Consider the following 14,370-nt stretch of genomic DNA (forward strand, 5'->3'; position numbering starts at 1 on the left):
CTGAGCTGCCTCTGGCTATATTTGAAAATTGGCTTTCCATCCTCTACTCCCTCTGCCAGAGGTGTCACAGATGCCCTCATCATTGCTACTTGTACATCCAGGACCTCTGGTGCTTTGCTGCTGCCAGTGTTGTTGTTCTTGCTGGTGTCACTACCAAGGGCATCAGGAGGATGGGCACCTCCAAAGTGTCCAGGGTTGCCTGGGTGGTAAGCACCACTGCCACAGAAGGAGCAGAGGGAGGGTAGGATGGGACCCAGGGTTGTGGGTGCCTTCAGGGCATCTGGGGCTGTCAAGCACAGGAGTGCCAGAGTCCAGGCACCACCATGGCAGGAGGGACCGAGGTCATGGACATTGCCGAGGTTGATATCTGGTTCCCTATGTCTGTGGGTGCTACTGGATTGGGAGGCTGAATTTATGGGTGCTACCTCTTCTGTTACGACGGGGTCCTTTGGGAATGCTGGCTCAGCCTTGGTGGCTAGGGAGTCAGGATTGTAGGTACCGCCTGTGCTGTGCCCTTGATTCCACCTCCTCTATTTGTTCCAATCTCCTTATCTTCAGATGTACAGATGTGTGGATGTCTCCAGCATCCTGGTGTGTTGGGCAGAGGAAGCTTTGTTGAGTTATGTTTTACTAGTTGCAGACTGAAGGAAGGAGACAAAAGTAGTATCTCATACTACCATGATATCCATGTCCGTCATCCCTGATCCTTTGCTTAACATGCCGTGTTCATTCTTACCCCAGGGACTTTGTACTTGCTGCAACTCTGTCTGAAATGCACTTTTCCCAGGTCTCAAAGTGATTGATTCTTCTCTAATACCATATGGGATCTCTCCAGATAGGACTTCTTGGACTGCTCAAGCTAAAGTAGCCTCCTCCCTTACATTCTGTCATTGCTGCTTCACATCCCTCCTTCCTTCCTTCCTCCCTCCCTCCCCCCGTCTTCCTCCTTCCTTCCTTCCTTCCTTTCCTTCCTTCCTTCCTTCCTTCCTTCCTTCCTTCCTTCCTTCCTTCCTTCCTTCCTTCCTTCCTTCCTTCCTTCCTTCCTTCCTTCCTTCCTTCCTCTCTCTTTCTTTCCTTCCTTCTTTCTTTCTTTCCTTCCTTCTTTCTTTCTTTCTCTTTTCTTCTCTCTCTCTCTCTCTCATTTATTGCCTAACACTCCCAATAGCAAAATACAATCCCCATATGCGTGATGTCTTTATCTTCTTTACCACTATGTCTCTGGTACCTAGAACATTATCTGGCACCTAATAAATAGTAAGCGGTGTGGGCTCTCTCATGAATGAATAGTCATTACAAAAACCTGCATGTGCCTCATCATTAGCACTAGTGCTGCCACCCACCTACCAGGGCAAGACTCAGGTCTGTGTCAAAGGAGGCAGTAAAACATACTGGTTAGAGCTGTGAATGCTTTTGGATCTGGCTCTGCAGCTAATTAGCTGTGTGATGTTGAGCAGGTTATTTGGTTTCTTGGAATTAATATTATCTTTCTCACAAAGTCGCTGGTAAAATTAAATAATCAAATACTTGTAAAACACTTAGAACAGAGTTTGACATATAGTAGGCACACCAGGAAAAATAGGAGCCATTATATTCTTACTCTATTAGTTAAAATTCTTTTAGTTGCAAATAAAAGAAACAAACTTAGGCCAGCTTATGAAGCAAAAAGGAATTTATTATATGTTTATAGGGATGTTTCACAGAACCCAAAGGCAGAAATGCATTTGGGCCTCAGGGAGGAGCTAGAATCAACAGTTGGAAAGCTATTGATTAGTGTTCTCTCTTCCTCTCTCACCCCAGCTTTTCTCCATAGCTCCCCTTTGTGTCTGAATGCAGGGAAACTTTCCCTTCTCAGTTTCTCACTACAGGTCCTGAGCCACCTAGTCTAGATTATAGGTCAAGCCAATTTCAGGGGTTGACAGTCATTCCTTGTTCTCTGTTGCAGATTCCAAGGGGTGATAATCTGATTAGCTCCCTTGAGTCTGATGTCCAACCCAGTCAACCAGCCAAGCCAGGGGAGGAGATGATGCAGTACAACCACAGCAGCTGGTGAGTGCAGGTATAGTTGCAAGGAAGGCAGGCATCCTAAGAGGAGTACACTACACAGACCTTCCCCAAGCTGCCACTCTAGGGGGACTGGACCAGCTCTGGGACCTCCACAGACAGAGAGAGAATGCCCTTATCTTCTGCTCCTTGAGCAAGACAAGCAAGCCTTTGTCCCTGGGTCTCTTGGAATCACCTTGTCTCCTTACTGAAGATAGTCACTGGGCTACAGACCTAACTTCTTCATGTCTTCACCCCATGCCAAGACCGAACATTAAAACATTTCCTCCCAACAGCCCCAACCTTCCTGCAGTTCAACCTAAGCAAATAGAATATTTCTGTGGTTATTGGCACCACCACTTCCTCACATACTCTATTTTGCCACACTACCTCCAAGTGCTGCCTGTATTTTCACATCTGAAAAAGGTTTCCATCCAAATCACTTAAAACCAGGACCCTCATGTTTGACTGATGGATTTTATTGCATCAAGCTGTTCAAGGAGCAAGGTGTGCTAAGCCAGGGGGACTGTTCAGCACCCTAGGGAATGGAGACACAGGTCAGGTTTATGCCCAGTTGCAGCACTGACAGCTAGTGTCAAAGACAAGCCCGGTCTGGCAATACTGCTCGTAGGTAATTCCATTTACGCAGTGCCAGAAGGCATTTCTGTTATTTGCCACAGGGTAGAGGCCATCTGCTTTGCCAGCACAGTATCCACTGCCCCCAGAGCTGCTTCCAGAGCTGCTGCTCCCGCTCCCACTTCCGGTCGTACTCCCACTTCCGGTCCCGCTGCTGGGCTCACTGGGCTGAGCAGAGGCGGTGCAACCTGAAACAGCACAGAGAGAAAACTAGTGGACCTGGCAGAGGCTCCCAGATTCACCTGGAGATGAAGAACTGTCAGACCTGGGTTGAGGTCTGGAGATGGAGTGCAGTTAACTCTAGGTCTCTACGACTGAAGAGCTCACGAAATAAATCCATACTCGGATATTAGGAAAAGCTGTAACTTCAAGCCAACCTAGTTTCAGATTTTGAAAGTTCTCTCTTCCCTTATGATATTAAAAAAAAAATTTTTTTTAATGTACTGAGCACTCAGTATACCCAAAATGATTTTCTAGGATCTGGGTATAAGAGGTGAACAAATAAGCTCTAAGAAAAAAATCTGGAAAAAATTTAGGGAGTTGGTACTTCCCTTGAATTACAGATTAGAAAAATGTCAGCGCTGCTGAGGGTTTCTTATTCAATCTCCCCAGGAGGGCTGGAAGAGATTTTTATTAAGAGGTTTATAGAAAAGTAAATGCTTATATTGAAGGTCAACCCAATTTCTTGAGGCTTTTCCACACTTTTAAGACTACATGGAAAACCCACCCAGGAGGCCTGGTTTCTCATAAGAGCATGACATTTCTGATGTGGACAATCAAGGGTAGGGAAAAAAATGTAGCATCTCTCTCTCAGCCAGGGAAGAGCAATGAGGTGAAATGGGAAGAGATTTCCAGGGCAGTGGAGGTGGGAAGATGTTAGACTATCTTTTGAGTTGGAGAAGTAGCATTTATATCCCCTGGACATCCTCCTGCTGTTGCTTACTTGTGCTATTCAGGCCAAGAGCATCCTTCAGCGTGTTGATCAGGGGGAACTTGCCCTGGTTGCAGAAAGTGCCTGTGAAGTCATCCAGGTCAATGGCCCAGACCATGGCACCTCCAAAATTGTTCTGCTTCAGCCACTGAGCCTGTTGAAGGATAAAAGACACCAGGAGTCATTTTATTTCTTGCGACTCATGGCTGAGCTCACAGTGTATTAGAGGGGCTGATCTTACCTTGATATTGAAGCTCTTGACATTGTCATACCCAACCCAGTCATTGCCCTTATAGGCATAGGGCACATCCTGAGGGGCATCCCATGCCTGAGTGGCTCCATTTTTCAGGAAGGTGCAGATCTTTAAAAAGTCAAGAGATTCAAATCCTTTAAATATGATTCCCGTGAAAGAGAAAACATAACAATTTTCTCTCTGACTTTTTTTTTTTTTCTGTCATGCCTCCAATTGGAATTTTCCTCTGATTTCTAGTAAATAAGATCAAGTTGCTTTTGAAATACTCAGATGTTATCCCTATTCTTGGTGCCTGACTTTGGGAACCCACATAAATATGGGAGATGTAGTTATTTAATTCCCTTATGTGCTAATACAAATAGCTTTAAGTATGTAGGCTGCTTTTGTATTATGTGCTAATACAAATAGCTTTAAGTATGTTTGAAGGGCTAGTGCACGTTATAATGTATATGACTATGTTACTTAAACACCTGAAGTATTTGGAGTAATGTCTATGTTAAAGGAGGTAAGTAGCGAACAGAATAAACCTCCAAGCTGTCTGCAGATTCTAGCCTTGAGGCTACTGCTCCACACAGGGCATGAAATACACAGAATTTCAATTGTACACCCCAGCCTACCTACCTCATAGTAGGCCCAGAATCCAGCCTCCTTGGTGTAGGGCCCAGCAGGACCAGCACCAGAAGTGGGGGCACCAATGTCCGTGTTGGAAGGGTTGCTCAGGAGGAAGGTGTGTCCATAGGCAGGGAATCCAACGATGAGCTTCTCAGCTGGCGCCCCGTTGTCCTTCCAGTAGTTCATGGCATAATCCTGCAAAGGTAGCAGGTTATCTAGAGGCCCCACTCAGCTGATAACCGCAGGCTTAGTTATGCTAGTCCATTGACCTAACAGGTAATATTGTATGATGCCAATGACAGACTAGTTAGTAGTTTTTCAGAACATTTTGGTGAAATCATAGTTAATCACATGTGATCAGTCACTTAAGAGGAGAGTTAACCTAGTGAGACCTTTGCAGAATTTATGTTTGTTTTTCCCCCTGAATCTGCATGTGATTTACAGCATCTCTGGTCTGTATGTGGGAACTGACCACATTGAGGTAAGCGTTGCTGCCAGTGTCAGTTGGGTATTTGTAGAGGGGGCTGTTCTCTCCAGCATAGCCCTCCCAGGAGCCATGGAGGTCATAGGTCATGACATGGATATAGTCCAGGTACCTGAGGGGGGATAAAGGGTTTAAAAACATTTCCAATGGTTATTTCCCACATCTATGCAGGCAAAAGATACCACATCCAAAGTCTCCTAAACAAAGACCCTGAAGGGCAAGACAGAGAAGGAAACATCTGCTTGCAAAAGTGATGCCTCTAGGAGTTTGAAGATAAAGTGAGTTACTCACTGGGACAGCTGGGGGATCTCATAGCCAGACTGGATGTTGGAGACGCCAGCAGCTACTGCAGCGGTGACCAGCAGCCTGGCCTGCTTGGTTTGCTTGGCCTCCTGCTCAAAAGCTTCACGCATTTCCTATAGAATAATCACGTATAGTAGGTCATCTTTGAAACTGATTTCAGCTCCTTAAATAATAACAAATATATGTTCATATGATGCTTTTCTTTTTCAAAGTGCTATAACATATTTTATCTTTCTTCAATCTCTAAATACCCTATAAAGTAGATAGGATTGATGGGTTTTAATATGTGTAGAAGTTAGACAATTTCATCCAAATATTACAGCAAGTTAGTAGTCAGGTCATGACCAAAACCTAAGTTCCAGATGACCAGTCAGAGCTCCACTTATATCACTACACTCTGAAGTTATAGTTGCTGCAATAACCTATATCCAGGTTTTAGCAGTGTAGAAATTTGTTTCCCTTTGTCCAATAAATAAACTACTTTAAAGACTGACATCCCATCCAATGAAATGCTGAATTGGCCGATGAGGAAGGTGGTACCAGGTAGGTGATAGGTTCCCATTCAATGCTAATCCACCTTTATTTTGTTTGGCTCTATCTCACCCAGAGTACTGGATTCAGTTTTTATAATTGCATTATTATAGAGTGTGCCAGAGTGTGTTCCAGTGAAGTGCGGTCCTGAAAATGATCATATGGGTACTTGTTAAAGGAGCTAAGTTAATTGGAAGAAGAAAAAATATAGGCAAGATATTATAGCTGCCTTCAAATATTGAACCAATATATTGCAAAAGGTGCAGTTTTATTCTTTGTGACTTCAGTGGGCAGAGCTAGAACAAATGACCAGAAGTGATAAATTATGACTAGAGGCAGGTATTGACTAAGAATATAGGTGTTCTTTCTGACTTTTCAACTAGTGTGTTACTTAATACTGAAACTATTTGGAGGCTGGCTGACAATATGGCGTACAGGATAGTATAGGGAAAAAACTCTGTCTGGGAAGAGGGAAAATCTAAAAGCTGTCCTTGGCTTTTCTTACTCCATTCACGTTTCCTTGGTGATCTCTTAATTATTTACCTTTGCTGATGACGTTAATATAGTATATCAAATCAAGTTCTTTTTTTTTTTTGCCCTTTTAGGGCTGCACCCACAACATATGGAGGTTCCTGGGCTTGGGGTCCAATTGGAGTGGTAGCTGCCAGCCACAGCCACAGCCACAGCAATGCCGAATCCTTAACCCACTGAGTGAGGCCAGGGATTGAACCGCCTCCTCATGGATGCTAGCCAGGTTTGTTAATCGCTGAGCTATGATGGAAACTCCTTAAGTCAAGTTCTTTGTGCTCAGCTCCAGATTGCTCTTTACCTACTTATTCAGGGTCTATTGAGCATTCCTATAAGATGTCCTACAGGTTCTTCTCACTCATCATATTCAAAGACAATTTAATGTGTCCTTCTTGCTCCAAATCTCCCCTTCTCCCTGTATTTACCATCTTGTTAACAGGACTGCAATCAAGTCAGTTCTCAAAGTAAGAAAACTGAAAATTCTCTCTTTTCTACTTCCAGTTGGTCTCCAAGTCCTATTGATTCTGCACCCCTACTATCTTTTTTTTTTTATTTTTCCTCTTTCTGTCCTCACTGCTAGAGTCTTTGTCCAGGCCCTCAGCCTCTCTTGCCTGATTTGTTTAGTAAAGTAGAGACATTCTTCTGCAGTAGCTTCCTAACTCTATCCCTGCCTCCCTACCTCCTTCTAATTCCTTCTCTGTGGTCAAAGCCCGACGGATGCTTCTTAAACACAAGGTTTGTCACATTTTTGAAAATCCTTCACAGTTGCCTTGAGAGTAAAGTCCACATTCTTTAACATAAAATATAAGTCTCATGCGGTTTGATCATTATCACCTGTGCAGCCTTCACGATCCATCACTCTTGCACCTGCTCCCACATATCTACATGTCTTCATTTGTGCAGTTCACACCTTAACTGGTAAAATTTGTTTCTTTCAAGACTGAGCTCTTCTTGATCTTTCTCCAGAGCCGAATTAGGTACCCTCTCTCTCTGCTACTTTTGCACACTGAATACCTCTATCATGGCATTACTTAAGTGACTGTAATTGTTGGCTATTCTTCAGGTTTCCACTTTAGATTCTGTGTTCCTTAAAGCCAAGGATTATTCTTATCTTTAGCCCAGTGTCTGAGACAGAGTAAGAGCTCAGTAATAATAGACAGTCTAGGATAAAGGTTAGAAAGAGTGGGTTTTATAGCTAGACTGCATGGGTAATTATAACACCTATTAGCTGTGTGATATTAAGCAAGTACTTAAACCCTCTGTATCTTAGCTTCCTCATCTGCAAAATAAAGATTATGATACTTATAGTACCTATACCACAGAGTAGCTTTGAAGATGAAATGAGTTATGATTTTAAAAACAGCGTGTGGAATTGTGCCGGGCACATAGTACACAGTATGGTTGTTGTTATTAAATGCTGTTGAATATAAGCATGATATCTAAGAATCTTTGCTGTGCAAAGATTCAATAATTCTCAATTCCAGTTCACTTTCACTCTGAAATCACTCTCTTTGGAAAGAACAGGTTTTGGATTTTCTTGGGACAAAGACTGCCAAACTCCTTCCTCACCTGGACCAGGACAGTGAAGAGATGCTTGTCCTGAGAAGGGCTTCCGCGAGAGCCAGGGTACTCCCAGTCGAAGTCCAGCCCATCAAACCCATACTGGCGCAGAAATTTGATGACTGAGGTGATGAAAGTCTGGCGGTTCTCCACAGTGGAAACCATGGCAGTGAAACTGAGAGAGATCCAAAGAAAGCAAGGTGAGGGCTTGGTGGTGCCAATAAAATCAAACTCCTATATTTCTGCCTCAAAGCTCTTCACCAGGACCCACAGCCCAGATAAAAGTATGTTCTCGTTTTCTCCTTTCGTACTTTGTAATGACCATCCTGCCCAGCCAGGGTTCCTCAATGTTCTTTTTATTTTGTTATCCACCCAACTCCGATCTTTCTCCCAAATTGCACCTGTTGCTTTGAACACCTGGCTACTTTGGCTCATTGTTTTCTCTCTCCAGATAGTCCCCAAAGTCAGTACACCCTCAAAGAAGTCCTCTTGTTTATTTGCATGACTTTTTCTTCCCCTCTCCCAGAAGGCACGTAGAGAGAGGTGCTATAACACTCTCCTTGAGGACTGTGCTTTTGAAATACTTTAAGAGGTTGTTTTGAAATCCCAGTAACTAAACCTCTGTGAATGGGGTCCCAGAATATCCATCTAAATGGAAACATATAAATTAAACTGTGTTCTACTTAATATTGAGATTCTGGCATAGTCATGTATTTAAGTGGCATATTTGTTTAATGGACATCCTTAATACCCTGCTTAGATTGTAAAATCTGAAGGGACACAGGTCACATTGGGCTAACGTGTTTCAATAGCAAATGAACACCAGTCTCTTTCACAGAGGACTTACGGGGCAGTTCCAAAGTTCCAGCCTCCAATGGCCAGAAGGGTTTTCAACTGGCTGTTTCTATAAAAGACAGAAAAGAGCAACATCAAAATCCTTGAGTTCTTCTATTTAAATAACATTGCTTTGATGTTGGACTCGGTCATATGCTTTGATGTTGCCTTGATAAGATATTCTGTAGGACAATTTTCCATCACGACTGAACACTTTATAAAAATGATTTGTGTTACTATTATGAATGCATTCAGAGTTCTTTAGAGCAATCTAAATTTTGGGACTGTGTTTTTTAAAAATAGAAATGCATTGGCAATTCCCACATTCCATATCTTCAGATGAAACAAGTGTTGCTTGCACATAATGACTTTCTCGGAATCTATAATAATGAATATAAATAAATTGGCTTAGAATAATACACACTTTCTGTTGTGGTGGTTCTCAAACATCAGTTTATATGAGAATAAAGTACAAGGACCAGAGCTGGAGGACAACATTACAGTTTCAGGTTTAGAGCCCTTTTCTCAGAGATTGCGATTCAGTTGGATTAGGGATTGAGATTTTTTTTTTTTTTATCAAGTTCCCCATGTGATTCTGGATGCATAGTCAATGAATCACACTTTAAGAAGTACCACACTGGGGAGTTCCTGTTGTGGCTCAGTGGGTTACGAACCCAGCTAGTATCCATGAGGATGCAGGTTCAATCCCTGGCCTCACTCAGTGGGTTAGGGATCTGGCATTGCCGAAAGGTCACAGATGCAGCTTGGACCCCACATTGCTGTGGCTGTGATGTAGGCCAGCAGCTGCAGCTCTGATTAGACTCCTAGCCTGGGAATTTTCACATGCTGTGGGGCTGTGGGTGCAACCCTACAAAGTGAAAAACCAACCAACCAAACAAACAACCAAAAAACCACCAACAACAAAAAACACTCTGAAGAGATTTATTTCCTCTTAGGTGTCATAATTGAAATTTTAGTGGCTGTATTTGAGATAGTACCATTACTGATGGTAGCAATGGCCTATAGCTTTACATCTCCTAGATATAGCTAACTGAACAAATTAGAAATTAAAAAGTCTCAGATATCAGCATGGTAGACATTTGAAAGGAAAGATGGAACATATGCCACTTGCTCATATTGGCCTAAGTAGCCTTTGTTCATTCCTCATCATAGAGCTTTGCTTGTGAAATATTGTGCCATATAAATGTCTCTATATTGGTATTTTTTTTTTTAAAGTATCAGGGTCTTTGTTTTGTTTCATTTTTACACAGAATGGAATTCTACTAAAGTACAGGAAACTCTTCTGATTTCTTGGGCTCCATTATGTCTAATCTTCAGTATCCTCTGCTTCCTGTTCTCTGATAGGAGTAGCTAAGATGGGTTGAAATTACCTGGGTCATAAACAAAACTATTGATAAAGAAAGGAAAAAAACAACTAATACTTTTGAATACCAGCTAGAGCAGGCAATGTGCTATCATATCTCAATCCTTGATACTTAAAGGGTAGCTCCTGGGCCAGGAGCATTAGCATCATCTGGAAGCTTTTTAGAAATACAGAATCTTTGGAGTTCCCATCGTAGCTCAGTGGTTAACGAATCCGACTAGGAACCATGAGGTTGCGGGTTCAATCCCTGGCCTTGCTCAGTGGGTTAAAGATCCGGCATTGCCGTGAGCTGTGGTGTAGGTCGCAGATGTGGCTTGGATCCCGAGTTGCTGTGGCTCTTGTGTAGGCCGGCAACAGCTCCGATTAGGCCCCCTAGCCTGGGAACCTCCATATGCCGTGGGAAGCGGCCCAAGAAATGGCAAAAAAAAAAAAAAAAAAAATACAGAATCTTGGTTCCCACTTAGACTTACTGAATTTGAACTGGATTTTGAGAAGATCCCAGATGATTTATTTGCACATTAACGCTTCGGAGGTACTGGCCTAGGGGATACCAAATTCGACATGTCGCCCTTCTCTTACTTGTTTTTCAGGCCATTGAAAGACTGGTAGAAAGTCACATCATCCCCCTCAGTGGCGGTGATCTCGTTGTCGCGCATCCCCGCGAAGGCGTAGACCAGGTGAGTACAAAGGCAGGGGTCGATGTCGTCAGGCTTGAAGCTCCCCAGGCCTGGCCGGTACTGGGCCCAGTTGGTGAAGTAGCATATTAGCTGGTAGGCAGAACCTGAGGGTAGTAAGAAGTAAGACTAACGGCCTGACTTAAGTGCCATCGAAATGTGCTTTTAAGTTTTAGCTGTTTCCCTCCCTTTGCCTCAGAGGCCTGGTCTCTTGAAGGGGAGGTGAGTATGAACACGCTGGCCAATGAGTTCAAAGATTCTAACTCGAGCCACGGAGTCGAGGTTGGTCATTTTAACTTTGGCAGATCACTTTGGGGTCTTGGCCAAGCCTGGGAACCACGGAAGAAAAGATGCCCAGTAGTCCTATGAAGCTCAGTGAACACCACCTTCTAACTCTCAGGTGGTCATGCTGCAGAGGAGAGCAGTGGTAGGCGATACAAAATAATAGGTTTTCCCAACATCAAACCCATCTGTCTTTGAAGAAGAAAGCAGTTTTCTTTCCCTAGTATGGCTAATCTCTTGATACACTTTTTATTTATTTATTTACTTATTTATTTATTTATTTATTTTGCTTTTTAGGGCTGCACCTGAGGTATATGGAGGTTCCCAGGCTAGGGGTCCCATCAGAGCTACAGCTGCCGGCCTACACCACAGCCACAGCAACATCAGATCCGAGCCGTGTCTGCCACCTACACCACAGCTCATGGCAATGCTGGATCCTTTACCCACTGAGCAAGGCCGGGGATTGAACCCACAACCTTGTGGTTCCTAGTCAGATTCGTTTCTGCTGTGCCAGGATGGGTACTTCCTTGATAAACGTTTTAAAAAGTTAATATTGGAATATGAAAAATTTCACATTTAATACATTAAGCAAATAATGGCATTACGAATAATTTATAGAGATTTGAGGTTTATGGTAGGAAAAGATTATGTCTAGGATAAAATACAGAGGCCACGACTTACCTAGCTGAGCATTCAGCAGAAGGGCCAGACCTAGCGAGAGAAAAAAAAAATCATGTATTCTGAACCAATGGTGTATGTCCTGTAGAAGATGATTCCGAGGCCTTGGGTAGCATCCTGTATGTCATGGGATTTCACAGCCCAGGTGGCACTTAGGGGTTATCAAAGAGTAGGTTTTTCAGTGAAGGCATCAATAGCTCTACCCTTTCTTTCTCTTTGTTAAAAAAAAAGCATGGCTCTCTCTCCTTCCAACTTCCGTGTCAATAATAAATGTTACTGAATGGAGTTGGAAGTCTACTATCTATGGAAGATCTACTTACAGAAATTACCCCAGATTTGCTCTCCTCAACGACTACATACCTGTTCATGCTTCACCTCCCTGAAGAGGGATGAGTACAGCCTTCACACAAAGGGCATCCTCCACAGCAGTGAATTCAGTGTCTCCTGGAGCTTTGGGATTTTTAAACCACCTTTAGGAGCCCTTGCAGTAGAAGAGAAGAACTAGGAACTGTAAGGCAAGACCCTAGATATCACTCCCTAGCTTCCATCAGAGCACTGTTGATCTGGTTGTTTCATAAACTGAGCTAGAGTTTTCCTTAGGAAAAGTTTCTCAAGCTATAAAAAGTTTGTAAATCACAGCTCTAGAGCAACCAATAAGCTGTGAATACAAATTGGCTCTCGATAGTGTACTGAATCCACCTCTGTATAATACAGCAGCAACTCAGTAGGATAGTAGGGGATACAAAGGGAAATAATTCTGAAAACAGTAGAACCAAGGTAACTTGCCTACTGCTGTCAGTTCCTACTGATTTTTATCTCTGAAAAATATAGACTAAAGATACCAGCATATAAATAATAATACCGGAGTTCCCGTCGTTGCGCAGTGGTTAACGAATCCGACTATGAACCATGAGGTTGCGGGTTCAATCCCTGGCCTTGCTTGGTGGGTTAAGGATCCGGCGTTGCCATGGGCTGTGATGTAGGTCCCAGACGAGGCTCGGATCCCGCGTTGCTGTGGCTCTGGCGTAGGCCAGCGGCTACAGCTCCCATTGGACCCCTAGCCCGGGAACCTCCGTGTGCTGCGGGAAGCGAGCTTAGAAAAGGCAAAAAAAAAAAAGATAAACACATGCAAAAATACCAATTAAAATGAGGTAGTGAAACAAGATGAAGAGAGAAAAGGCAACAGCCCAATAGGAAATGAGAGAGTAAGACACACATTGGAGGAAAACTAACCTTTCTTCTAGGATCATGCATCAATGAAGGTAGAAATGCTGCCAGAGTCCACTGCGATTAAGAGAATAAGAGGTAGATTTATCTGCGTGTGCCAGGATCCTCCAGCAAATTTGAAAAGATAGAAGAATGAAAAAGCATGGGGTGTATGCAGAAACTACGTTACTTCATGCCTTTCAAAATCAGAGAAAAAAAAAATCAGGTGAGAATAAGGCTCTGTCTGCCGTTACAGACTCACCTGTGAGGAGAACGAGTTTTGCCATGGTTGCTGTTGGTGCTGGTCTAGCAGAGCCTGGATTTGCTTTTTACACCTTGTGCATTCCAGGTAATCACGCAGGATATCTTCCGTGTGCAGAGCATTTAACCTCGAGGTAATGCAGCCAATCGGTAAATCAACAGATCGCCTCCTGGGCGAACACTTCCTCTTGGACCTCCAGCCTGCCTCCCTCCCGCCCCTGTCACCCCCAACTCTGCTCAGTAAGGACAGCGTGGTAGAGGCCATTATCATGAAAAGCACCAGTTTAATAGCTTTTCTGGCACTTCTCAGGGCCGATAAGCGACTGTGTAAACATTGCGACTGGGTTGTTAGGCTCTGGACATTTGTTTCCTGGCATCAAACACATCTTTATTGAAAAGTAAACAAACAAAAAAACGCCTGGAATGTGTTATCTGCTCTCAAAACTTTTTTCTTCACGGGATTGTTTGCATATTGTTCGCCGCAGTCAGTGCTTCAGGAACTTTCATCTTTAGGGGCTACTTTTTGAACATTCTACCCACACCGGTTTTTCGAATGACCGTAGTCATGATTACACGATAATTTTATCTAAGCGCATATGGTTCCTCAAAGGTACTCTGCAAGTCAATGAGAACTCTCTACTCCATAGCTCTAAATTACATCCAGAAAATGTTAAAAAAAAAATGTTTTGTGTGTTGCTGTTGGATAGAGATGATAGTGATCCTATTAGAGTGTCTCTTCTAATAGAAGTATTTGCAACTTGACCATTTATAGAATTTTTTAAATTTAAAATGAACTCTGATCCATCTTTCCAAACATGAGCCACTACTATTATCCTATAAAAAATGTCTGCTCCAGCCAAAATAATCTATTCTTTGTCCCCCGACATGTCTTGCCTGTCTTTGCTCATGGTGTCTCTCTGCCCTTTGCCTGGGACATCTTCTCCTTCTCCTCACTGCCTCTCCCAGTCCTACGATTCTTCAAAGCCCAGCTCAGATCCTGTCTTTGAAGTTCAATGATCTCTCCTTCCTCTGAAATATTTTAAATCCTCTAGCACGTGTTGTCTGTCCTTGCTTATATGGTACTGCCTTGTGACAATACCTGGAAAACCATCAGTGGACATATGGGTGCCTATATGTCATGGGATGTTGGCACCTTCGTAGACTTACTCTAAG

The 14,370-nt window shown here is 43.2% G+C and overlaps 1 protein-coding gene and 1 long non-coding RNA gene across 5 annotated transcripts; one reads left to right on the forward strand and one right to left on the reverse strand.

The window, feature by feature from the left end:
* Positions 1-2,503: 2,503 nt before the first annotated feature.
* On the reverse strand, positions 2,504-13,356 carry CHIA (chitinase acidic). Of its 3 annotated transcripts, none has more exons than XM_047785039.1 (11): positions 13,199-13,356; positions 11,734-11,763; positions 10,676-10,877; positions 8,726-8,782; positions 7,888-8,053; positions 5,248-5,372; positions 4,945-5,068; positions 4,482-4,667; positions 3,849-3,968; positions 3,620-3,761; positions 2,504-2,864 (listed from the first exon to the last, which is right to left on the reverse strand). In XM_047785039.1, exons 1-11 carry the CDS (start codon positions 13,221-13,223, stop codon positions 2,605-2,607), a joined length of 1,437 nt encoding a protein of 478 aa, XP_047640995.1. In that variant the 5' UTR covers positions 13,224-13,356; the 3' UTR covers positions 2,504-2,604. The 3 variants fall into 3 exon arrangements, with proteins under 3 accessions (XP_047640995.1, XP_047640996.1, XP_047640997.1); XM_047785040.1 differs by lacking the exon at positions 13,199-13,356 and adding an exon at positions 12,964-13,020; XM_047785041.1 differs by lacking the exon at positions 13,199-13,356 and adding an exon at positions 12,091-12,493.
* LOC125129857 (uncharacterized) lies at positions 5,024-13,875 on the forward strand. 2 transcript variants are annotated; one of them, XR_007135582.1, is made up of 4 exons: positions 5,024-5,234; positions 7,843-8,078; positions 10,687-10,773; positions 12,975-13,178. It is a non-coding gene; the product is annotated as an uncharacterized LOC125129857 (long non-coding RNA). The 2 variants fall into 2 exon arrangements; XR_007135581.1 differs by lacking the exon at positions 12,975-13,178 and adding an exon at positions 13,193-13,875 and having other exon boundaries at positions 5,025-5,234.
* The last annotated feature ends 495 nt before the right edge of the window (positions 13,876-14,370 follow it).

Source organism: Phacochoerus africanus, chromosome 6 (assembly GCF_016906955.1).
Source record: "Phacochoerus africanus isolate WHEZ1 chromosome 6, ROS_Pafr_v1, whole genome shotgun sequence".
In the NCBI taxonomy this organism is placed as follows: Eukaryota; Metazoa; Chordata; class Mammalia; order Artiodactyla; family Suidae; genus Phacochoerus; species Phacochoerus africanus.